At 35.6% G+C, this 27,776-nt stretch overlaps 1 protein-coding gene across 1 annotated transcript in view; it reads left to right on the forward strand.

Annotated features, from left to right (window-relative positions):
- The window catches only part of CDH19 (cadherin 19), a 61,256-nt gene that overhangs the window by 14,158 nt on the left and 19,322 nt on the right, over window positions 1–27,776 (forward strand). Inside the window, exons 2-7 of the mRNA XM_080684556.1 lie at window positions 4,324–4,631; window positions 7,236–7,530; window positions 15,520–15,639; window positions 19,142–19,306; window positions 26,262–26,446; window positions 27,090–27,343. Coding sequence (XP_080540682.1) covers window positions 4,428–4,631; window positions 7,236–7,530; window positions 15,520–15,639; window positions 19,142–19,306; window positions 26,262–26,446; window positions 27,090–27,343 — 1,223 coding nt within the window. The 5' untranslated portion in view covers window positions 4,324–4,427. The remainder of the gene's footprint in view (window positions 1–4,323; window positions 4,632–7,235; window positions 7,531–15,519; window positions 15,640–19,141; window positions 19,307–26,261; window positions 26,447–27,089; window positions 27,344–27,776) is intronic.

Genomic DNA, 27,776 nt, shown 5'->3' on the forward strand with positions numbered 1-27,776 from the left:
AACTCTACCTTGCTTGTCCAACACATAAGTGAAAAGGAAACAAATTTAAACTGATGAAACCTGTGGACAAAATAAGACCAAAGGAATATATTAACAAACTGCATTGTGTGGACATCTTTGAATTCTAAGTAAAAAGTATTTTAATTTGAACACTGGTTGAATATTTGATTATATTAAAGACTTACTTTCAATTTTTAGTATTCAATTTTGATTTTTAGGAGGATAAATTGCACACAGAGATGTAGCATTTGTGCCTGAGTGTGTAATGAATAGTTAATATACTATAACATTTTAAATTTGTTTTAACATCCAAAAATGGATACGTACATAGATGGAATAAAATTGTCCAGCCTTGATCCTTTTGAATCTAAGTAATGGTCTCTAGGTGTTCATTGTACTATTTTCTCTATTTCTAGATGTATGAAAATATCTTAATATAAAGTTAACAAGAATGTCATTCATCCAACATTATAAGTATACTTAAAGTTACTATTAGTGATAATTTCCCAAATTTATGCAAAATACATTCTCATAAAGGAAACTACATGTTCCAAAGATTTTAATTATTCACTAGATATTAAATATACATATTTAACAATTTCTAAACAACAGACATTACTTGAATCTCAAATAGTAAGGGTGAAATTTATCTTTAATTTTCACCTCAGCTGGATTCTTCATGACTTTTGTTAAATAAACTTATAACAGATACATTGGCTTAAAGGAACTGCAGAAGGACTACACCATCCCCATTTTTGACAATGTGATTTTTCATATATATATATGTATAATATATATATATATATATATATATATATATATATATATATACACACGTGTGTGTGTATGTTTTTATTAATTTGAGAGTAAAAGGGAAGGAGAGCGATAGAAACATCAATCAATTGCCTTCTGCACACCTCCTACTGGGGATAGAACCCGGAACCCAGACATGTGCCCTGATCCAAAATCAAACCAGTTACCTCTTGGTTCATGGGTCGATGCTCAATCACTGAGCAACACTGGCTAGGCACAATGTATTCTTTTTTAATTAGGTGCTTTTCAACACTCTTCCTAACAGGAGCCAAAGACCTAAAAAAAAATCTCTCAGGGGACTTACAAAAATACATGAATAATCCAAACAAGATCATATAGAAATCTCCTAACAGAAATAGGAACTCCATGGCTCCTGCTGTTATTATTGTTGATTATGGCATTAAACTCCATTGTAGAGGTCACAAAATTGTTTTTCTTCATGAGTCCTAAGCATACAAATCTAATTTGGTTTTATGGGGTGCTATGTAGCTGTGGAAAATGAAAGCTTTTCAATTACATATAAAGTTGAGAATTATGTCATTTCAGAGAAAGTTGGTATAATCAATTTCAGGTAAATGGAAAGTTTTAAATAGAAAACTCCATAGTTTGAGTTTTATTGTTTTAATATTTATAACTAGAAGATACCTTTCATCTTTGTCTTACATATTAAAAACATTCAGCCATTTTTGCCCAGTCTCTATAATTTTGTATTTATTTTCTAAAACCTGCATTCTTTTTTTAAAATATTTTTTATTGATTTCAGAGAGGAAGGGAGAGGTAGAGAGAGATAGAAACATCAATGATGAGAGAGAATCATTGATTGGCTGCCTCTTGCACGCCCCCTACTTGGGCATGTGCCTTGACCAGAATCAAACCAGGGATTCTTCAGTCACAGGGCAACGCTCTATCCACTGAGCCAAACCAGGCGAAAACCTGCATTCTTTGTTTTTATCTTTATTTTTAAGATAAAAAGCATTCCATTTCCTCTCTTTCATAGTACAAAAATGGGAAATATCTTGCACAAATGTTATATTCTCAGAATGTTTTATAACATCAGTATAAATGATTATTAAATCCCCTGGGTTTTAAGGTGAATTTTCAGTTTGCTTATTTAATGCTACATAAAACCATAGTTTTTGAAGATTGTATGAGAAAACATACTTTTATTGAAAAAAGAGGAGAAATACCATATTTTTTTTCTTCGCTGTTGCTTTAATGGGATAGTGTTTTTACTAGATGAAATGGAAGAAGTAGGCAGGTTTAAAAAAAAGTCTAGCCCTGGCCCGTTTGGCTCAGTGGATGGAGTGTCGGCCTGCGGACTGAAGGGTCCCAGGTTCGATTCTGGTCAAAGGCATGTATCTTGGTTGTGGGCACATCCCCAGTAGGGGGTGTGCAGGAGGCAGCTGATCGATGTTTCTCTCTCATCGATGTTTCTAACTCTCTATCCCTCTCCCTTCCTCTCTGTAAAAAAAAAAATCAATAAAAAAAGTCTAGTTTCATTTATTTTTGCATGTGGCTTTCCAATTTGCCCAGCACCATTTATTGAAGGGGCTTTATTTACTCAATTGTTTGTTTCTGGCGCCTTTGTTGAAAATTACCTGCTCACATACATGTAGTTTTACATCTGGGATCTCAATTCTGTTCCATGATCTGTGTGTCTGTTTTTCTGCCGACAGCATGCTATTTTGATTACAGTAGCTCTGTAGTATAATTTGAAGTCAGGTAGTGTAATACCTCATGCTTCATTCTTTTTTTTTTTTCAGGATTGCTTTGGCTATTTGGGGTCTTTTGTGGTTCCATACAAATATGATGATTTTATTTTCTATTTATTTTAAAAATGACATTGGAATTTTGATGGGGATTGCATTAAATATGAATATTGCTTTGAGTTATATGGCCATTTTAACTATGTTGATTCTTCTAATCTAAGAACACGGGATATTTTTCCATTTATTTGTGTCTTTTTCAATTTCTTTTAATACTGTTTTGCAGTTTTCAGTATATAGGTCTTCCACATTCTTTGTTAAGTTTATTCATAGGTATTTTATTCATTTGGTGTTTTTTTTTTGTTGTTTTTTTTGCAAATTCCAACATGTACAAAATTAATTCAAAATGGATCAAAGACCTAAATATAAGATCTGAAACAATAAATTACATAGAAGAAAACATAGGTACTAAACTTATGGAATTGGTCATAGAGAACATTTTATGAATTTGACCCCAAAGGTACAGGAAGTAAAGGTAAAAATAAATGAATGAGACTATATTAAACTAAAAAGCCTCTGCACAGCAGCCAAACAAATAGGCAGCAGACCAAATGGGAGATGATATTTGCAAACAATAGCTCCAATAATAGTTTAATATCCAATATGTATAAAGAACTCATAAAACTCAATGCCAAACAAACAACCCAATTAAAAAATGTGCAGAAGTCCCAGACAGACACCTCTCCAAGAAGACATACAAACGGCCAACAGATCTATGAAAAGATGTTCAACCTCACCAGTAATTAAAAAAATACAAATCAAAACTACAATGAAATACTACCTCATACCTCTTAGAATGGTTTTATTAACAAGACAAGTATTAACAAGTGTTGAGAGGTTGTGGCTAAAAGGGAGCCCTCATTCATTGCTGATGGGAATGTAGACTGGTCCAGCCACTATGGAAAACAATCTGATGATTTCTCAAAAAATTAAGAATAGAGTTACCATAAGACCCAGCAACCCCTCTCCTGTATATATACCCGAAAAGCTCAAAAACATGTATTTGCAAATATATACGTACCACTATGTTCATTGGATTATTCATGGTGGCCAAGACGTGGAGACAACAAAAGTGTCCTGAGATAGAGGATTGAATAAAGAAGATGTAGAATACTACTCAGACATAAGAAAAAATGAAATACTGTAATTTGTGACAACATAGATGGACCTTGAGAATATTATGCTAAGTAAAAGAAGCCAGTAGAAAAATTCTAAGAACCATGTGATTTCACTCACATGTGGGATATAAAACTGAAACCCGTGGGCACAAAAGGCAGTGTGGTGGTTGCCAGAGGGAAGTTGGTGGGGTGAAGGGGTCCTAAAATATGGTGACATAAGATTTGACTTTGGGTGGTGAGCCCACAGTGCAATATACAAATCTTATATCATAGAAATCTGCTCCTGAAACCTATATGATCCTATTAATCAATATTACCCTGATAATTTTGTTTAAAGTCTATTTGAATGTCAGCTATCAATCAAGGAGACGCCAGAGCAACTTTCCAACCTTCAGGCAGATTTGACTACAGCTTAAACTGCAGTGCCTGAGCAGAAATATACCATTATTCCATTCACGTTATTGCTGAGCTACAAAATATAATTAATGGGCTTAATTGAAACAGAAATTAAATGTGTATTTTTGTCTCATTTTTATGAATGCAAAAGTTGTATCCTTACATTAGCAATTATGTGAGAAAGTGCTATTTTTAAAATGACAAATTTTGTTTTGTGTTTTGTTCTTTAGGAATGTGAAAGATACTTCAGATTTTTAAAATATTATAAAAGAATCTAAGATTTTCATTTGCAACATATACTTTCTTCTAAAGAGTATCCATCAGCTGGCATCAAATGAGCAGAATGAATTGTTGCTTATTCCTACCTTTTATGGTGGGAATTTCCCTCCTATGGCCTTGCCTTACAGCAACAGAAAACTCTAAGACAGAGGAAGCAAAGCACCCAGAGGGGTCTCATTTGAGACTGAAGAGTGGCTGGATTTGGAACCAATATTTTGTAGAAGAGGAAATGAATATCACTAGAAAGATCATTGGCCGGGTACTGATTTTCTGAAAATGTTACAGAAAATAATGTTGTATAAATCTAAGTAAATGAGTTGAAAGTGTTGGTATTTGATGAATTCTAAATTTTCTCTGTAGAACCATTAGAAAACTTCAAATACCAGCATAAGTAATTGCTTCAGGTTTGTTAGCACCTAGAGCAGTGGTTCTCAACCTTTTTAATGCGACCCACAGGTTGAGAACCGCTAGCAGGGTTGCCTAAGACCATCGGAAAACACAGATATTTACATTACGATTCATCAACAGTAGCAAAATTACAGTTATGAAGTAGCAACGAAAATAATTTTATGGTTGGGGATCACCACAACATGAGGAACTGTATTAAAGGGTCGCGGCATTAAAAAGGTTGAGAACCACTGAGAGTAACCACAGAAGCTTGCAGAAGAGGGAAAGCTCTGATATTCCCATCTCACTTTAGTCTCCCATGTAAAAACCCAGCTCTCATTATTCACATCTGGAAATTTGATGGTGTTATTTTTGGTAATGGATCAAAGCAACTACACTGAGAACAATAAAGTTACCAACAGTATTTAGCCTGATTTTCTATTATGCTAAGCAGGTGTTGATATACACCTCATTAATTTTTAAAGAAGCAGGCTAATACCAAATTCTTTTACAGTTGAATAGCTTCAAGAGCCTACATATTCATTTGATTAGTGAAGTTGAAGTACAAAGAATTATTATTTTCACTTTCTTATAAGAATATATTGTAAGAGAATTTCCTTAATGAGAAAGAACATTTCCTATTTATACTTTTGGCTTTTATTATTCTTTGATTTTCTTTAAACAGAGGTAATTACAATATCAAGTCCTGTTCTGTAAAGCTCTTTCTATAGATGAATGAACTGAAGTAAGTTTAACTGCTAATTAACTGGCACTAAAATTTAATTGGGCCCAAAGGGTGAAACACTCAGAATTCATTAATTTTCCCTTTCAGGAGAACTGCAGTAGTAGCCTGATGTCCAGATTCCATAGGAGCTCATCTATTCCATTGACCAAATGTGTATGAGTACATTCAACCAAAGGCTTAGATTAGGATCTTAGGCACATATTCAAACTGTGCATGCACACATGTCCTGAAAGTAATATTTCCCTTCCCTTTTCATTTTGTCAGATGACTGCAGGTCAATCACAGGCAGAATACCATAAGTGAGGTCCGTAGTTAAGTGTCTGCTACTTAACTGAGTCTCTCTAACCACATTTACAGTAGACTCCAAAGAACTCCATATGCTCTCCATTCATTGAAAGAATGACAGGCCAACAGGAGCTTGTGGCTAGTGAGTAAGGCTCTGCAGGGAAGTGCATCAGTGCAATCCAAACAGACTACCTCCCTGGCTCACTGTCATATTATCCAGTTTTTTTTATTTTTCTCCTCCCTACATGTTTCCTTCCCCCAACCCCTTTCATATAGCAATTGGCTTTGCCTATTTTTGCATTCTGTAAACATATTTATGAAAATACGGTAATTTCCCCACTAAACAACTTCATTAGGCTTAAATAATATTATACAGATAACTTGTTTAAAAGAGAGTAGTGATGAATGTATGTAACTGATGCATCTTATGAAATTAAGAAGCAGATGTTCGAGAAAATATTTTTTTAACTTAAATCTGGGTTCTTAAAAAGATCAAACTCACTGATTTATGAAAATTACTCTATCAGTGTACTTGAAAAGCATGTATACTTTACTAAACTTTACTTACTTTCATTCCAATATTGAATCAAATTTTCAAACTACATCAAAATGATATTTGGAAACCATGGTCCATACTTTATTTCCATATACTATATTTATTTGAGAGGACATTTGTTTTCCTTAATTTCTTATTATTAGATCATGAAGACTTTTTATTTTATGATAATGAATTGTCAAATTAAGATAGCTAGAACTTTTTCATTAGCTTTTTATTAGTAGTACCAATTTGTTTCTTTTATTGGATAGCAGTGATACTCAATGCATTATTAAAGTTATTAAAATTGGTTGTTTTAGATATATTCAGATATTCTCCCCCAAGCACATAGAACAATTTACTAATTAGTCAGGAATAATACATTATATCTTGAGCTATCAGAAAGTTATGAATTTACGATTGTATTTTTTGGTTCACTTTGTAAAATTTCAGAGAAGCTCTTACTTTGAAGAAGGGCATATTCATAAGTGATGAAACAAGAAAATCATGGATTCACAATAATTAGGAGCTTATGGCAGATTTTCCTTTTTGTGTAAAAATAATTTAGTTATAAAAAAATACAACCAATGTACCCTATATCATAATAACCCTTTTTTATATCTAAAATTCAAAATTACATTAACACAAAGATAAACAGATTTACTTTGCTTTTAAAAGATAAAAATAATGAGAGCGCAAAGAGAACAGGTATATTTAAGAATTGCGTAGAATATACGTGGAGATATAATTTAATCTTAAAATTAATATCAGACCTTATTTGATATTATATGGGAGTTGTATGGAATTATTAACTTGGGGAATAATAAGCAGATTAGAAAATAAAACCATTACAATTGACTTACCCATTTTGACATGTATGGAAACTAAATGATTGCTCTTTGCACTTGCAGCTGAGCTCAAATATGCATAATGGATCCAAGTCTTTGAAGTACAAGATTTCAGGAGATGGAGCTGGAAGTATTTTTTTCATTGATGGAACAACAGGTGTCTTATCTGTGGCACAGAAGCTGGATAGAGAGAAACAGGCCTTCTACAATCTAAAAGCCCATTTAATAGACATCACTACTGGAAAGGCTGTGGAATATGAATCTGAGTTTGTTGTCAAAGTTACGGATATCAATGACAATGCACCAAAATTCCTACATGAACCTTATGCGGCCGTTGTACCAGAGATGTCTCCAGAAGGTATTACATATTAATTGACATCAAACATATATTAGCAATGTAAACAAGTTTGAGATTTTGAGGATATGATTTGAAAGTGAATTATTTGAAAATTCTACATTTGTACTTCCTTTTACAAGTATGTTAAGTAAAATATTTGAAATAGGAAGCTACTAAAATTGTGTAAACAATGGTAATACATATTGATGAATTGTCTTATTAAAATATATTCTCAGTCTTCAAAGCAATAGGAAAAAGTTTAAACATGTTTATTTGAGTGATCTAAGAAATTCTTTAGCTTGTTCACTTACTGGTTTCTTCAATATAAAAATTTATATTCCAATACAAAATATACTTTTGTATTCTAATAAAGGAAAAATGGTGGATCCTAACAGATATGCATATAAAAAGAGGAATAGTCCACTTAATTCTTCGTGCATCAAAATCATGGAACAGGAAGCCTAAAAACAAAATAAGTAGATTGTGCCCAAGCTGGTTTTGCTCAATGGATAGAGCGTCAGCCTGTGATCTGAAGGGTCCCAGGTTCGATTCTGGTCAGAGGCACATGCCCAGGTTGTGGGCTCGATCCCCAATAGGGGACGTGCAAGAGGCAGCTGATCAATGATTCTCTCTCATCATTGATGTTTCTATCTCTCTCTCCCTCTCCCTTCCTCTCTGAAATCAATAAAAATATATTTTAAAAAATAAGTAGGTTTGAATACCTCTATGAAGCATTATACACTTCCAAATTCCTTTTTAAAGCAAATGTTACTTTTATAAATATTTCAAAAATAATAACTGTAGAAAAGAATGTTTTTCATAAGATATAAGTATTGGCTACTTTGGGAATCAGAAATGTCTTTCCAATAGGGCATAATTATAGTGTGGATGTGTAAAATTGGTCCACTTACTCATTGAATCAGATAATTTTGAAAACACAATATATAATTAAATTAAATATATATAATTTACTAATGTGATAAACTTAAATGTGATTTAATAATGATCATTTAAAATTTTGCTTCCATACTCAAAAACTGTTTTACCTTAACATTTGATTCATTAGCCAGTGAGTATAAAAATGTATATTCCATTGTATATTTTCCTGATTTCTTTGTGTTTTTTTTTTAACCTTCCAGGTAGCAATTTAAAGACCTCTTTCTACATTTATTCAGAACACAGGTCTTTAATTAAAGCATAAACTATTTTAGTTGTGTAATACATATTACAACCAATTATCATTAGGTTTAAAGGACAAATTAATATTGTTCCATTTGGTAGCTAGGCAATGAAACATTATTTATTCCCCCTCAATCTGCCTCCTTCTCCTCCTCTTATGCCTCCTCCTCCTTTTCCTCCTTCTCTTTTCTTTATTCACCTCATCCTCCTTCTTCAATAAGCACATATGAATTTAACATGTTCTAGGAACTTTTCTTTGAAACTGCGGATTCAATTGTGAAGGAGATCTATAGAGTTAGTCACCAGTATGAAACTTATGTTTTAGTTATAATACAAACAATACCTATTTGCAATAAATAAGATAATATTTGATACTGTATGTTATGAAAGTATTCAGTATGGGAAAAGTATGCTGATGATTAATTGACTGAAGGAAGTGGGGACAAGTTTGCAGGTAAAATTTGAATGGAATGAAACAGAGGACACCCATGCCATGTTCTAGGAAAAGCAGTGTGATGAAGATTGTATTATGAATATGAGAGTTATTGGCCTATAGTGAGCATGTAGGTCATGGCACTAGATGAGATCCTCGTATAGACAATATAGGCAGAGATGAGAAAAACATACCTGGTAAATCGACTGTTAAGCAAATGGGAGTTGGCTCATAAATTAGTATGAATGGGATTGGCCAGTGATATAGGAAGAAGAGAAAGATCTGAGATGAGATGTTGCAATGGAACATCTAGGTGGAATGCTGCTGTGAGGTAGAATAAAATCAAGATAGCCCTGATTTTGATTTAGCAAGTTGAAGGCCCCTAGTGTTTTCAGTAAGAGTAATTTGGTTGAATTTGTGTAACTACGTTATGTTGGAAATTATTCTATTGCATGAATGGAAGGAGAAAATGAGGTTGACAGTTAATTTAGCCACTTTAAATGTGCTATGCTACAGGGAGAAAATAGAGATGTGAGGCAGGAGAGAGAGGGATATGAAGTGTAAAGGCGATTTTTAAAAATTATTGTTTAATTATTTATTAAGATGGGATATTTAATAGCATAGTTACATACTCTAGGAAATGATGCAAAAGAAGAGTATTTTTGAAGCAAAATAAAAGGGATGTGACTGCTAGAAAACTATTCTTGAGAAAGAGTGATGAAATTTAAAGCAATAATAGAGAGGACAGATCTAGGTAGGTTAACACATTGATTGTTAACAAACCAGGTAACACATGATTATTTCTATTTAATCAGTGATGCCTGAGGCAAAGGCAGTAACTGAGAGCAGAGGGGCAGAATTTTATAGAGAGGAGGTACAACACGGGCATTTTATAGAGTTGGAGAGTGAGCCCACGATGGGATTCCAGTGTGTACAATACAGTATTTGTATCATGGCACCAAGTGTAGCCATGCTGTGGTTGATTTGATGGAGATCACAAAACATGGGTTTGGTCTGTACGATATGTGGCTACTTACGCTTTGCAATTAGAGGTCCCAGTACATATTAACCTAGTCGGTCTGTGTAATTTAATGTAGCCTGCGGAAGTGCGAGTAAATATTTCATTACAAGTAAATTCAAGGTTCAGGCTATGTGTGGAATCATACCAAAAACAATGATCACTTTTCATATCTTTCCAGCAATGGAAGGGGTCAATAGCATAATGGGCAGCTGCAACCAGAAATACTTTCTAATATGGAAGTAGTGGAACACCTCCATTGCTGTCAATAATTTTTTTAGATGTCTCCCTCTGGAAAATGCTTACAGTTATTAACTTTGCTTTGAAGGAACTTGTTATATTATACATATTTTTTCTGTTTCCCTCAATCTCAATATTTAACTAATGGACGGTGTGGACTTTATTTTATTTGAATATACCTTTAATTCTTTATCTTCTTTCCATATCCATTGCCATTTAACAGGTTCTTGAGTGTTAATTTTGCTTCCAAATTCCCTACATACCTATTTTATCTTTTACAAAGCAACCAGTGAAAAATTTTATTCTCCATTGTCTTTCTTAAGTAGATTTGTATTGTATTAGAGTCTACTACTAATTATTATATTTGAATCTGTACTTTAAACTTAGAACTTGGTAGACTATTAAAAGGAATCTACATTTAAGGATAATGAAAAGAGAAAACCAAGAAAATTATAAACCATGCATTGCTTATTTAACAAATAATATTTATTTACAAGTAATATTCATTTACAAGTAATGATAGGTTTGTACTGATTACATTTACCTTTGAAATGCAGTTCTTTTAAACTAGAACTATCAGGTGGAACTATGATAAAACATTCTGTTTGCTCACTCATCAGTCTGGGTGTGCAAATAGTATATTTCTTCCACACAAAAATATAAGATCTAATAGGCCAAGAGTAATACAGTACCTGAGGTTTGGGATGATTAAATAAATGAATGAGTGCATAGACAAGAGGGAAATGCCATCTCTTTCTTGAGTGTCATTTAGAGATTCTAAGCTGTAAAGTAATTGCACCTCAAGTATAAACACAGTAAGGATGGGTCAATTAATACTTGTAAATGACTAATAATTATTGTACTGATAAAATGAGTTCACAGTGTAAAGGAGTGAGCAGGTGCATGAATTAAACCACCAATTCCATCATGGATTTGATTTCTGAAAATTACATTTTTACTAGACCATCTAATATCTTATGTCTGTTTTTGTTGTTGCCAAAAATCACAGATTCAGACTGTATGTCAAAATACTATTGTTTGATTTGTGCTATGTGGAATTTAACCATTATACAAGTCAATATCCTCTCAATAAATTTGTTTCAGATTAATCAAAGTGTACCTGTACTAAAAATGCAAGTGAAAATACTTTTCCTGTTAGACAATTTATAACTTCATTTTAAGAAAAGGTTGTTAATATTTTTACCACTGAATTTAAAACAAAAACATTACATATAAAAATAAATGAGCCATTTTGAAATCTACAGTTCAAATCTTGTCATTCAAGCACTATATTAAACTATAGTGTGCTGTTTGTTTAGTATTCTATAAATGCAAACTGTACTTCCTAATTTTCTTGCCACAGGTAGCTGACTTCTCTATTGCTTACATGATGTCTAAACTAGTCTGCATATCAAAAATTTATCACTCTTTTCCATTTTTATATTTGAATGCCTCCCATAATCCTAGAAGATGAAGCATTCTGTGTGAAATATGAGACATCACCATCTAATACAGTTTTGTTACAAATATTCAACTACATTTGGGTGAGAATCATTCAGTCCTTTGTTATATTTCTGGTCTATACTAAAGTCCATATAAATCAACATTGACAGAATTACACTATTCTTACATTAGATTTTACTCTTGAAGGATAAATAAGTCTAAAGTGTTGGGAATATAATAGATGCTATCAATAATGCTTGCAATCTTCAAGAAGTTTTAGCACTTATTAACATTATCATACAAAGCGTAATTCATATGTAATTGCTCACATATAATAAATACTTTATATTAACATACCATTACTTCATTATAATTTTCTATCTGTGTTATAACAAGTAAAAAGTATGTCAGCAAATGAAGATTCTTGAGAGTACTAAACTATAATTTTTCTCTCAAGCACTGGTACAGTTTACATCTTGTGTGACATACGTAACAATACATTTTTGCAATACAGTGTGTGAAAAATAGGCGAAGTCAAATATCTCTTAAACTTGTTATCATAAAGTTCTTTTGCAAAAAAAAATAGCTCTGAAGATTCAAAAGCTAGCTGGAAAGGTAAAACTGATTTTAAATTTGCATTTTTGAAGAAGTCTCTCAAGGGTAATATTGGCAGACAATAGCAACTCTCAAAGTGATAAGAAAACCCAGAATTATCCTAGTGAATATATGTATGATTCTGAGAGAGTAATTTTTGTACTTAAACTTTTGTTCACTAAAATGAATAGATAAAAAAGGATTTAAGAGAATCTTTATACAGCAAATACAATTGTTTGCTCTTACAAATGATATAGCTGATCAAGCGAATGCGACTCCATTCAGAAATGCATGCTGACTTAAGCACCCTCACTCCCCAAGAGAAGACTGGTTTGCATTCATTTCTAACTCAATTTCAAGGATTTAGTCCACCTAAACTCTTAATATTTAATTCTTATCATAGGATGGTGTCTTACGATGGAATAGTAGGTGTTAAGGGTGAGGCAATTTAATATACACATATCTATTCTGGGAAATTGTTGCTTTCCTTTGTACATAATCCTGGGGTCATTTTATATTGTCACAGGTGTTCTGAAGTAGGGTTATTCTATGCCCAGTTTTACCCAGAGCAGCTCTGCTTCACCCTATTTTATTTCAGGAATTTTCCTGGAAACATTTGTCCCTAATTTTTTTTTAAAAAATTGTTTTTTTCACCATTTTAATTAAATTTATTTGGGTGACATTAATTAATAAAAGTATATAGGTTTCACTTGTATAATTCTATGATACATCATCATATATTGCATTGTGTGTTTACCACCCAAAGTTTACCTGCTTTTATTTTTTTTAAATAATGTTAGTAGTAGGTGCACTGCAATAAGCTAGAGTGAATTTGGTAGATATCTACTTTTTACTTGTAGCTTCTTCCATGGGGTATGAGAAATAATCACGTGTTAGAAAATCTAAGGCTTTATTACAAAGAATTTCTTTTGGTCAACAACTAACCATACCATGATTTTGACTATTATTTCTGAAGCTACATACAGATAGTCTAGTTCTGCAACTTAGGAACAGAAAACGCCCAAGGAAAGAAATGAAATGGAAACAATGAGAAGCTGTAGGGGAAATAAATGGATGTGTCCAAAAAAGAGTAGTTAAAAGAACATCTTGCCCAATAAAAACTGATTGAATCGGTGGTTCCTAAGAAGGCTTTTGTTGAAATAACTTCACAATCACTACAATAATTTGTTTATTATTATTTATTTATGTAGATGTAATTTTAATATTACATTGTATAAGGTTAAGATATATGATGTGTTGATTTGATATATTTATATATTGCACTATGCTTACCACTGTAGCATTAGCTAACATCTCCATCATGTCACATAGTTATCATTTCTTTTTGTAGTGAGACCTTTAAGATCTAGTCTTTCAGCAGCTTTGAAGTTTATAAAATAATATATTTGATGATAATCACTATGTTGTGCATTTCTACAGAATTTATATTTTAAATGCAATTTTGTATCCTTTGATCAATATCTCCACAATTTCCCCACTCTCAGCCCCTGGTAACCAGCAATCTACTCTCTGTTTTTATAAGTTCAGCTTTTTTAGATTTCACATATGATATTAAGTAGTATTTGTCTTTCTTTGTCTGACTTATCTTACTTATTTTAATGCTCTTAAGGTCCATAAATGGTGTCACAAATGGCAGAAATAAGTTTTAAAACACTTGAAACAACCTTAGCTGGTTTCGCTCAGTGGGTAGAGCATTGGCTTGCAGACTGAAGGGTCCTGGATTTGATTCTGGTCCAGGGCGCATGACTGGGTTGCGGGCTCAATCCCCAGGGCACATGCAGGAAGCAGATGAAGAATGACTCATAATTGATGTTTCTATCTCTCTCTCCCTTTCCCTTCCTCTCTGAAATCAATAAAAATATATTTAAAAAAAATAAAACACTTGAAACAAATGTGTGTACATTTTGAGTACTTGTACAGTATAAAACAAGTGTTAAATAACTAACATCAAAATACTAAGACAAAACAGCAAACATCCATATATAATAAAAGCCCAGCAATTGAACCGCAAAATGACCAGAACGACCGGTCGACCAGTCGCTATGACACTCACTGACCACCAGGGGCATATGCTCAACACAGGAGCTGCCCCCCTGCTGGTCAGTGCACTCCCACAGTGGAAGCGTTGCTCGGCTGACCAGGATGAATGGCTGCTCCCACTGCGGGAGCAGCCGCTCAGAGGGCGGGTCCACAGCTGCTCAGCTGACTGGGATGAGCAGTGCTCCCACACTGGGCTGATCCCCGAGGGCACACACCCCCCCCCACCAGTGCATGAATCCGTGCACCAGGCCTCTAGTTACATGTAATTAAGGGATATGGTAAAGTTTCAAAAGTTTTATTACTGAAGAATACAAGTGCTTTCTATTACAATTTTTCAGTTTACAAAATTAGAAAACTAAAAACACATGATGCTAGTTGCAAAAAAAAATCACATAGGCTACTTGACTTGCGCTATTTGTGTTAACATTCTTATTGACACAGAACATCATAAATCAATAAATGCAAATTTTCAAAAAGACCCATAATGCTAGATTACAATAAATTTAAGTTGAGCATTAATTTTAAACGTACAAGTACTTATTTTTCATATTTATATTAATCATTACTGGATTTTAATGATAATGCTTACTCATCAGTATCTAGTAGATTTTGCTTTGCATTAAAAACAGTTCTTTAAACAAGTAGGGAGTTTATAGAAGGAAATTAAACAGGCAAAATAGTTATACCTGTCCTCAACTTGATACTATTTCCAGCTTAGTTAAGTAATATTTATTAAAATTCCATCAACATTCTCCAATTTTTGAGGTGCTGATCAAACCATAATTTTTGAAGGAAAGTGTTTCCAATTTTTTTTATTTCTCTGCTAATAACACACCTTTGAAAATCCTGACTCACACATTATAATGGATTGTTCAATGGTTACAGTTAATTATGTCACAGGCATAGATGTTTAAAATTCTACATTGTATGAGGTTATATCCTCTTGTCTATATAGAAATTATACATGGTTTTGAAATTCAGAACAAGGATGTAGACTAGTCTTGTATATCATCATTGTACTAACTGTTTACTTTCTCTTTAGGGACATTCATCATCCAGGTGACAGCAAGTGATGCTGATGATCCTTTATGTAATAATAATGCTCGTCTTGTGTACGAGTTACTACATGGCCAACCATATTTCTCCATTGAACCAACAACAGGTATTTCTAAATGAAACCAAGTGCAATTCAGCATAATTCTAAATAGGCAAATATAACAGGAAAAATTCTCAGCTTACAAACATGTTGTATTGCAGACCTGTTATTATACAAAAAATAATATAAAATAAATAAATGGGTTATACTTAAAACTTTTAATCATTTTCTAGTCTGTTAAATGATTTTTCTAAGGCTGAAAGATTGGACTCCACACACTCATACCACAAATGGTTTGTGTGTGGGGCATAAGACATATGCATGGATTCTTGCAAATCAATTCAAAAATGACAGATAACCCAATTCAAAATATGAGGAAAAGAACTTTATAAGCAGTTGACAAAAATATTGATATAAAAAAGCCTACAATCATATTAAAAATGCTCACCTCGTTAATCATCATGGAAATGCAAACTAAAACCACAATGAGATACACCAAAAACCCAACCAGAATGACTAATATTAAGCATGAATTTACAGCTGGATGTAGGAACTGAAATAAGGCATTTGCTTTCAAGAATTTATTTCTGCATTTTATGTATTTTTATTTAGATTTAAACATTTACATGTTAAAAATGCTTTTCCAATTTCCATTTATCAATTGAATACTTTATAAAATAAATAGGACATTTTTCTCTTCTTTTAAATATGTCAATTGAATGCAGAAGGGTTATATGACACCAATTCATTTTAAAAATATTGATTGCCATGTCCAAAACAAAGATTAAGCCCATATAAATCCTGCCTTTAAGAGCTTATAGTCTCTAAAAATGGAAAACCAAGAAACAAAAATAAAACAAACAAGTACATAGCTAACTGCCAGGAATGTGGCAAGTTTCAAAAGAAGGGAAATTCTATACTTGTTTTAAGAGGCAAATTATTATTTTCATCTTGGTAACATGAAAAGCTTAAAAGAATTAGAGCATTCTATTGGACTTTTAAACATTTCTTATCAATTCACTCAATTAGCAAATACTAAATGCCTCAGCCTTTCTTTCTCACTCAGGGTTTCTTAAGAGAATCAGATTCAGAAAAATATGACTTGAGTGACTCTATTTTCAATTCTATCGAGGATGGTACCTAGCTTCTATTATTTGGGATGCACAGGACAAAAGCTATTTTAATATTTGCAGTGGATTCCTTAAGACATTAGGTTTTAATTCCCTCACACAATCTTGGTTGAGAAGGGTCAAATATGTTAACAGGCATTGTCGCAATATACTGAATTTATGATATTACACCCTTAAAAATTATAACAAAGACAGAAAAAGAACATGAATTCCTTCCTTGGAACTTACAAATATATATTAAACATGTTGAATACTCATGAATACATACACTCAGTTTGTGAATATTATTATTAAGTGAAACAAACAAGATGCTATAAGAGAAAGAAAGTGAGGATTACTTTATATTGGGTGGTCAAGACAGAATAACCTGAAACAAGAATGCAAAGCTGAGCCTGTGGCAGAGGTGAAGGGTGTGGAAGGGCATTCCAGGTTATGGAATGTAAGAGACATTCCTGAGATGGGAGAGTGTTGAAGCTCTTAGACCAGAGGCCAGTGTAGACAAGCACAGAGCAGGAGAGTAGAAAATGAGGTATCTGAAGAACAGATATGTGCTGGGTCATACTGGGGCTTCTTGACCATTTTAAGCACTGTCTTTGTTCCCAATTCTCACTATTTTCTAAAAACATATTGAGCAAGTTAGTTAAAGCTGTGGATTGTATTAAAGGAGGAGAGGTGGAATGGGCAGCGAGACAGATGAGAGCCAAAAAACATGAAGCTGTAAATTTCAGCGTGTATAAGAGGATCTGGGAATATATTATACTAGAGGCCCAGTGCACGAAATTCGTGCATGGGGGTGGGAGGGGTGTGTCCCTCAGCCCAACCTGCACCCTCTTCAATCTGGGACCCCACAAGGGATGTCCGACTGCCCATTTAGGTCTGACTGCCCGGACATCCCTCTCACAATCCAGGACTACTGGCTCCCAACCGCTCACCTGCCTGCCTTCCTGATTGCCCCTAACTGCTTCTGCCTGGCAGCCTGATCACCCCCTAACCACTCCCCTGCCAGCCTGATTGATACCTAACTTCTCCCCTGCAGGCCCGATTGCCCCTAACTGCCCTCCCCTGCCAGCCTGGTCGCCCCTGTCCTCCCCTGCAGGCCTGGTCCCCCCCAACTGCCCTCCCCTGCAGGCCTGGTCCCCCTCAACTGCCCTCCCCTGCAGGCCTGGTCCCCCCGCAACTGCCCTCCCCTGCAGGCCTGGTTCCTCCCAACTGCCTTCCCCTGGAGGCCATCTTGTGTCCATATGGGGGCGGCCATCTTGTGTGGTGGAGTGATGGTCAATTTGCATATTACTCTTTTATTAGATAGGATATCCTTTCTTCAGTCTGAAGGTGAGAAGAAAAATTGAAAATAAAGTAGGCAAAGTTCGTGGAAGCCTCCCACATGGGGAGTGAAGGCCTCTATGTTCCTCTCACTCACTGATGTACTGATCTCTACATCTTTGGATATATCATAGCATATATCTGAAGCTCAAATACTATTCTCCTTTGCTGATATAAAACAATTCTCTCTTGAGTTACATATAGGGAGATACTAGCAGCATCTATTTAAATATTCAATGGTTTTCATACTGATTCACATAATAGATTATAGCTGTGAAATACTCTAGCCACAATTAAATCCTCTCACAACATAGCTATTTTTCTTTCTTAAAAAAAAAAAAAACACACACACACACAAAACCTGGTATCACAATTTTTTTTAATGCATTTCTTTTTCCAGACACATTTGAGGATTGGCCATTATTTTTCCTGTGTTTTGTTACGTGTTCCCCAAATCTTTAGGACTGCATTCCCTTGTCCTATAAACTGCTGACATTTTTTTCTAGGTTTTATTCAGTGATGATTTTTTTCACTAAACGACTTCATAGATAGTGGACATGTATTGTCATATTCATCATGGTTCATCTTGAGTTCGAATATCTGTGCGTGTGTTCATCTCTATTAGTAGGTAATGAATAATAGTGTCAGAAACCAATCTTTCTTTATTCAACATGACTCAAAATAGACATCACAGGTGCACAATGTTTTTTGCATACATTTGGTATTGTAATTTACACATTTACCCATAATAACCTAACTTATTCCAAGTTAAGAAGAAGAGTTAATTGTAGCACACTAATATTATGTTAGAGAAGACAGTGGAAAATAGATTGAGGTAAAAATAATAGTCTTCTTCTATACCTGTGGGTTATCATACAATGGATTTTTATTAAGGGTCTACTACTGTCCTTAATATTGTGATGACCCATGAAAGTCTAGGTAGAATTGTTGTTTAATTTACTATTATTGCTATTATTTTATCTAGAGCTATGTCTGGCACATTGTAGAAGTTCAAAATGTGTCAAAAGAATGATAATATGGTTGAATTCTTGAAATTAACTAGGAATATATCATGGTTAATAATAAAATAATAATTGGAGTTTATCACGTTTTTAAAGGAGTTATAAGAACATCTTCTAAAATGGATAGAGAGCTGCAAGATTCATATTGGGTAATTGTACAAGCCAAAGACAGGATTGGTCTGCCTGGAGCACTATCTGGAACAACGAGGGTATTAATTACACTTTCTGATATTAATGACAACATACCTACATTTAAAAAAGGTAAGTAGAAAGCATCTTGAATTTTTATTATACCATAATAATAAGTCTGTTGAATATATGCAGGTGTTAGTGTGCATTCTAAAAGCACTGTTACCAGCACTAACATTATATAAAATAAATTTAATTGTTCTAAGACATGCTATTTTCATTAGCATGAAAAGTCAAATACAAATGAATGAGTCATGTGTTATTTTTTTAATAAATCTTTATTCAGATTATTACAATTATTTCTCCTTTTTCCCCACATAGCTCCCCTCCACCCAGTTCCCACCCCACCTTCTGCCCTTACCTCCCCCCCACTGTCCTCATCCATAGGTGTATGATTTTTGTCCAGTCACTTCATGAACCCCCCCATACCCCTTTCCCCCTGAGAATTATCAGTCCACTCCCTTTCTATGCCCCTGATTCTATTATATTCACCAGATTATTCTGTTCCTCAGGTTTTTAATTCACTTGATTTTTAGGTTCACTTGTTGATAGATGTGTATTTGTTCATAATTTTTATCTTTACTTTTTTCTTCTTCCTCTTCTTTAAGAATACCTTTCAGCATTTCATATAATACTGGTTTGGTGGTGATGAACTCCTTTAGCTTTTTCTTATCTGTGAAGCTCTTTATCTTCCCTTCAATTCTGAATGATAGCTTTGCTGGGTAGAGTAATCTTGGTTGTAGGTTCTTGCTATTCATCACATTGAAAATTTCTTGCCACTCCTGTCTGGCCTGCATAGTTTCTGTTGAGAAATCAGCTGACAGTCGTATGGGTGCTCCCTTGTAGGTAATTAACTGTTTTTCTCTTGCTGCTTTTAATATTCTCTCTTTGTCTTTTGCTCTTGGCATTTTAATATAATGTGTCTTGGTGTGGTCCTCTTTGGATTCCTTTTGTTTGGGGTTCTGTGCGCTTCCTGGACTTGTAAGTCTATTTCTTTCACCAGGTGGGGGAAGTTTTCGGTCATTATTTCTTCAAATAGGTTTTCAGTATCTTGCTCTCTCTCTTCTTCTGGCACCCCCATAATTCTGATGTTGGTACGCTTGAAGTTGTCCCAGAGTCTTCTTACACTATCTTCAACATTTTGGATTTTTTTTTTTTTTGCTTTTTGCTTTTTCGGTTGAGTGTTTTTTGCTTCTTTGTGTTTCAATTCTTTGACTTGATTTTTGTGTTCCTCTTGTCTGTTTTTGGGTCTCTGTATAATATTTTTTATTTCAGTCAGTGTATGTTTAATTTCTAGTTGGTCCTTTTTCATATCTTCGAGGTTCTCGTTATATTTATCAGCCTTTTCTAGGATATTCTTAAAAAGCCTTATAACCGTGGTTTTGAATTCTATATCCAGTCGTTTGTTTTCCTCCATTTCTTTCGTTTGTGATCTGATTCTTTGACGCCGCATTTTCATTGATTCCCTGAGTTGGTAAGGTAGATTTGTGTGCTAGGTTTCCAATATGGCCCAGTGTGTCTGCCTCCCCAGTTAACCTGAGGTGGACACTCTTGGTGCACCCCTTTGTGGACTGTGTGTACAGCCTTGTTGTAATTAAGTCTTGATTGTTGTTGGTATCACTGGGAAGAATTGACCTCCAGGCCAGTTGGCTGTAAGGATCAGCTGTGTCTATGCTGGGAGAAGTTCAGTGCTGGAGACAGCCTTATAGGATTAGACTTGCCAAATTGCAATAGCCTCTGTGCTCAGCTTGGATGGGGTGGAGTCTCAGTCTTGGCTTCCTGTCAGCCTTACCATTGCGTGCACGTGCGCGCCTTCAGACCTCCACCTTCCCTGGCTCCTGAGTCTCTGCTCGAGAGTCCAGACTCTCCCCACAAGACCGTGGGTCCCCAGGGGCTCGCCTGGAACCGGGGTTCAGTGCAGTCAGGAACCTCCGACTCCCTTCCACTAGGGAAAGCCTGTGGCAACCTCCACAGCCTTTGTGTGCACTGGCGTGCGCGCGCGCGCTCTCAGTCCTCCGCCTTCCCCGGCTCCGGAGTCTCCGCCTGAGAGTCCAGACTCCCCCCACAAAAGCGTGGGTCCCCAGGGGCTCGCCTGGAACCGGGGTTCAGTGCAGTCAGAACTGGGGCCCAGTGGAGTCAGGAATCTCCGACTCCCTTCCACTAGGGAAAGCCTGTGGCAACCTCCGCAGCCTTTGTGCGCACTGGCGTGCGCGCGCGCGCTTTCAGTCCTCCGCCTTCCCTGGCTCCCGAGTCTCCGCCCGAGAGTCCAGACTCCCCCCGTAAGAGCGTGGGTCCCCAGGGGCTCTCCTGGAACTGGGGTTCAGTGCAGTCAGAACTGGGGTTCAGTGCGGTCGGGGGCTTCCTTCCCCCTTCTGCCAGAGAAAGTCAGCCAGGCTCTCAGCCGCCCTTCCTCTCTGAGCGCACAAAGACCCTTTGCCGTACCTCCAATTCTCTGTGAGCTTTTCTCTCTCCTTCTAGTTGTAGAATTTTCACTCAGCCAGCTTTTCTGTGGTTCTGGATGGTGTCCGTTCTGTCTTTTAGTTGTAGTTTTGAAATTGTTGTGCGAGGCAGCAGTTTAGGTGCTTACCTATGCCGCCATCTTGGTTTCTCCCTCATGTGTTATTTTTCAATTGCTTCTCTAACCAATCACCACAAACTTCATGTCTTAACACTAACTTATTTTCTTAACGATGTCTGATATGCGTGTCAGCAGGCCAAGTAGGATCATGCAAAATATGTCTGCAGGGCTGCCTCCTTTCTGTGGGCTCTAGGGCAGAATAAATTTCTTTGAATTTGGCTGTTGCCAGAATTCAGTTATTGTGTTTGTAGGATAAAAGTCTCTGTTTCTTTAATGGCAGTCAACTGAAGGACATACTTAGCTCCTAGAGGCCTCTTTCTGGATTTCGTGCATGGCCACAGATCTCAGAAGCACCAAAAGGTGTCATATCCTTCTCTCACTGCTATCACGCTGACCTACACTTTTATTTCTTCTTCCACTTTTAAGGACACATGTGAGTACATTGGGACCACTTGGATAAACCAAGACTATGTCCACATTTCAAGTTCACTGATTAGCAACCTAAATTCCATCTAAAACCTTAATTCCCTACTGCATGTATTCGGGGTTATTACAACACAAATAAATTTGGGAATCATTCTTCTACCTACTACCAGGAATAATTTAAAATGAGTATATCGCCCTGGCTGGTTTGGCTCAGTGAATAGAGCATCGGCCTGCGGACTGAAGGGTCCCAGGTTTGATTCCGGTCAAGGACATGTACCTTGGTTGTGGGCACATCCCCAGTGGAGGGTGTGCATGAGGCAACTGATTGATGTTTCTCTTTCATCGATGTTTCTAACTCTCTATCCCTCTCCCTTCTTCTCTGTAAAAAATCAATAAAATATCCTATCTAATAAAAGAGTAATATGCAAATTAACCATCACTCTGCTACACCCACCAGCCACGCCCACCAGCCAATCAGGAGTGAGTATGCAAATTGACCCAACCAAGATGGCTGTTAATTTGCATATCCAGGAGCAGAGCGAAGACTGAAGACAGCGTAGAAGAAGAAAGCCAAGTGTTGCAAAAGGGAGCAAAGTTGCAGAGAAGCAAGCAAGCGGGGCGGGGGAGAAGGGAAGGAAGCAGGCGGGGTGGGGGAGAAGGGAGGAAAGCAGACCGCCACAGGAAGCCCTATTGCAGGAATCTTCCTGCAATGGGCCTCTAGTATTAAAATAAAATAAAATAAAATAATGAAATAAAATAGTGTATACCTATTTTTTTTTATTTTTGTACCAAGAAAAGATCACATCTGCTCTGAAAATTTAAGTAGTAAGTACAAGTTAAATCACACAGTGTGCTTCAGAAAGAAATTCTTATGACATTCCTAGGAGGAACTTATTTTTTAAGGAGTTTCTTTTTCAGGGAATACTTTCTTAGCTACAGAAATAAATTTGCAAGCATTTCCATAAATCATGAGAAAATTACCATGCGCACGCACGCACACGCGCACAAATACACACACACTCCTAAATGATGCAGACACTACTCAGTGAAGCCAATTTGTGCCAGGTCCAGGGTTAACAAATTTTCTGAACTTTTGAGAAATATTAGAATTCTGAATTTTTATTTCTGTGCTATTGTCCAATTTTAAATTGTGTTTGTTTACAAAATGTAGCTACTGTGTTTTCTTTTAAATGGAAATTATACATATTCAGGGTGTACTACATGATGTTTTGATATATACATAGTGAAATCATTACTGCAGTCAAACTAACCTGTCCATCTCCGCACACCAGTGGATGTGCGTGTGCATGTGTGCATGTGTGTGTGTGTGTGTGTGTGTGTGTGTGTGTGTGTTGAGAGCAACTGAGAGATATATACTCTCAGAAAATTTAGTTACCAAATACAATATAATCTTACCAAATAATAAAGAAACATGTAAAATGACCGTACCTCCGCTATGCCCACAGCCAATCAGAGTGAGTATGCAAATTAACCCAACAAAGATGGTGGTTAATTTGCATACATACCTGGGTCCAGGGAACCTCATCAGCACCCAGGTCACTCCCAGCCAGCCATCGGGCGGAGGCTTTAGGCTTGGGAAGGGGCCAAGCCTGCGATTGGAGGGGCGGGGACCCCCTTCCCAAGCCTAAAGCCTGGGGCAGAGGCTTTAGGCTTGGGAAGGGGCCGAGCCTGCAATCGGAAGGGGGGTTCCCCTTCCCAAGCCTAAAGCCTGGGGCGGAGGCTTTAGGCTTGGGCAGGGGTGGAGCCTGGGATCAGAGGGAAGGGGAAAAAATCAATGGAAACATATCCTCAGGTGAGGATAAAAAGAAATGTAAAGAAAGAAATGTCATATCCTATGAAAGACACATCTTGAAAATGCTTAAAGAAAGTTGTCATTTTTTCATGGTGAAGGGACTGGAGTCCGTGTTGATGAAAATACCTTGGTGGCTGCGGTGACTGGCAGTGGCTGCAGCAGCAGGGTGATGGGGCTGGTGCCTTCCCCTGATCAGCCCAGTCGCCTCCTGCAAAAGGAGGCCAGACTGCGGCTTAGGTCCGCTCCCAACGGGGAGCGGGCCTAAGCCATCAGTAGGACATCCCCTGAGGGCTCCCAATATGTGAGAGGGGGCAGGCTGGGCTGAGGGACCCCTCCCCAGTGCACAAATTTTGTGCACCGGGCCCCTAGTTAACTATAATTACCATGATCTACATTTCTAAAGCTCATTTCTAGATTTTTAAAATTGATTCATCCTACATCATTGCAACTTTTCACCCTTTGTGCTATATCTTATGAGTCAATAAAAGCTCCTCTTCAGATGGAATGTAGGCAATGGAGTAGCAGTTTGTGACCTTCATCTTCTCATTATGAGTTGTATTGTTCTGTGACTCTCTTCACAACATGAATATGCCCTAAAGGCAAGAAGACAATGTCTAAGTAAATCTGAAATGCTGAGAACTTTATAAAATAATTGGTATATAATAAATGTAGAGAAATGGTGGCTGAATTCATTGAATAAATCTGGTCTACATTTTATTCATATATAGGTAAAAAAGCAAGTTTAAGACTAGAAGGAAGAGAGCTCTCAATGAAGCATGTCAAGACAGAAAATCCTCCAAACTTCAGCTGCTTTTTTAGTTTTTTTAAACTAATATTTATCAGTTATTAAAAAACTGAAATAATCATTTTAAATCCTCTTAGTGACCCAGAGTCCTAAGGCACAATGATAGTTTAGTAACTTCAATTGAATGTGAGTGTGGAGGACATGATTCTAATACCATAAAGTTACCTCATTCTTCAAAATGATTTCCCTATTCCCATCCCACACCACAATCATTTGAAAATGTGTGCATTGACTATTCTTACAAAATAGATGCATGCTGGCCTCCTTACTCTTGTTTGAGTTACTTCCCTTTATTGCTATCCCATTGCACTCCTGGTAAAGCATTTTTTGTCCAAAATATTTTTGAAGGTATGGAAAACAGCACAAAGTGTTATCAAATTGTTTAAAGCATATGCTTGCAGGTTTAGTGCAGTGTCACTCTGTTCTCCAGATTAATTTGTTGGCAATTTTTAATTTGTGCAATCAAATAAAAATTATTTTCATTTTCCCACAATAAAATAAACACTGCAGTATAGTTAAACTGTTATCTCCTTACCCAGTGAAATATTAGCAACTTTTAAGTAACATTTCCTTCGCTTAAAAAATAAAGGAACATATTAGAAGGTGACATGTGCACTGACTTGCCTTATGCTTCTAAGAAGATTGAGAATCCCTTTAAAGAACATTACATTGCATGGCTTTTTTTTTAATTCTAAGAAGTTTCATTCTTTAGAATATTAACATATATGATTATTTCCTACATTTAAGCATATATTACAAATAATAATATATGAGTTGCTAGTTTGTTACCAGTTTTATGCAAGATTCTTCTGCCAAATAAGGAAAAGAGCTCAGTTATTTCTATTTATTATCTCTGAATTTCAAGTATAATTGCCAATATTTTGTTATGGCTAAAGCAGTAGGGTCATTTAATTTAAACACAGATTTTCCACTATATCCATTTTCCAAATTTTAAGGATCCAACTTTCTTTTTCACTTCCACTATGTTTAATGGAATTCAGGCTCAACATCTCCAAATCAACTATCATACTTAGGACTCAACTATTGTCTTTTAGTCTCTCCTATCTTTAATTCATGCTTACATTTAATGGTAACTTTAGGTATCAGAATGCTGGAGTGAAATTAGAAAACCCTTTTTATCAAATTTAATTTGGGATGGTTGAAGGGTACAATAAAAAATAAATCCATGAATATTAAGAAAGTATATGAATAGAAATTTGAAAGTTATATGTACTGGTAATAGGACTTTCTAAGATATATTTAAGGGACAATAATAGATGCTGAATTATATTATTAAGGAAATGTTCATATTATAAAAATAAAAGGTAGAAAGGTGTGCATGGGATTTTCTACAATTGGGAGAGTCTTATGTTAATACAAAGTATCTTGAATTTTGTTTTTAAAGGCTTATACCGCATGAATGTCTCCGAATCTGCACCCATTGGTACTTCTGTAGGAACAATCATGGCACAAGATAGGGACATAGGAAAGAATGCAGAAATGGATTACAGCATTGAAAATGATGATTCACAAACATTCGACATCATTACTAATAATGAGACCCAAGAAGGCATCGTTATATTGAAAAAGGTAGATATATTAAAATTATTTGCTTTGCAGAATAATGCAAAATCAAATCAGAAAAACACATGATTATTTTGTATAGGCAGTTAGTTTTGCTTTATTAAGTAATTGAAATGAGAACCTGTGCTTTATGATTTAGGGAGACAAGGTATTTAGAGATGAGATTTACTTATTACAGAGCTTCTATTTATATGTAGAACATATTTCAAAATTTCAAATAGAGGACAAACTTTTTTAAATGATCTTAAAATACAGGAAATTAATTCTTAATTCTATAAGATTCTTTTGCCCAGAAAAGTGTAATTTTAACCTAATTTTAAAAAATATAGTTATTATCCCAAAACATTTTGTAATAGATAAAAATAAAGTACAAGTAGGGAATTGCTGTGAAACTACTTAATAATAATATCAGAGGGATCCAGTAGATAAAAAGTAAAACCAATATGCAGATCATGAATCATAGAAACATACATTATCTTATTAACCAATGTCACCTCATTAAATTTAACAGAAAAAGAACAACCTAAGGGGGTGGGGGGGAGTAAAACCTAACTGAAACTGAGATAATGTAACAACAAAAAAGTCCTTTTTCTAAGTAATGTGTGGGTACTGAAGCCATTTCTTTTATGTACACTGTATTTCTTTGTAGAAAGTGGATTATGAGCAACAGACCTACTATAATATTAGAGCAAAAGTTAAAAACCGCCATGTTGACGAGCAGCTCAAGAAGTATCACACTGTGGCTTCCACCACTTTTATTAGGGTCCTGGTGGAAGATGAAGATGAACCTCCTGTCTTCCTCCTTCCGTATTACATGTTTGAGATCTTTGAAGGAAGCCCACAGGGATCGTTGGTGGGCGTGGTCTCCGCCATAGATCCAGATTACAACAGATGTCCTATCAGGTATGTCTAGAAGGCCAACTTTGCAGTAATGAATGAATGAACACAGATTGGCTTAAATATAAGATGTGAATGTAACAAGGATATGTCTATATTTCTCTGCATAGTACTTATCAAATTTAGCAACAATTTAGACAATTTATAATAGGTGACCTCATTATTGCTTAAAAAGCAGTAAAATAAGCAATTGCAAACATGCAAGAAATAGGCAGTCACTATCTAAAATTGGATGCAACCAACTCCATTAAGTGGGGTAAGGAGGTGAGGGTGCCCAGTCAAAGAAGAAACAAAGGTGATCCAAATGTGGTGTATTAAAATATTATTTGAATAAAATAATATTCAAAAAATGTAGAAGCACCCTAGCTGGTTTGGCTCAGTAGATAGAGCATCAACCTGCGGACTGAAGGGTCCCAGGTTCGATTCTGGTCAAGGGCAC

This window comes from Plecotus auritus, assembly GCF_963455305.1.
Source record: "Plecotus auritus genome assembly, chromosome: 8".
In the NCBI taxonomy this organism is placed as follows: domain Eukaryota; kingdom Metazoa; phylum Chordata; class Mammalia; order Chiroptera; family Vespertilionidae; genus Plecotus; species Plecotus auritus.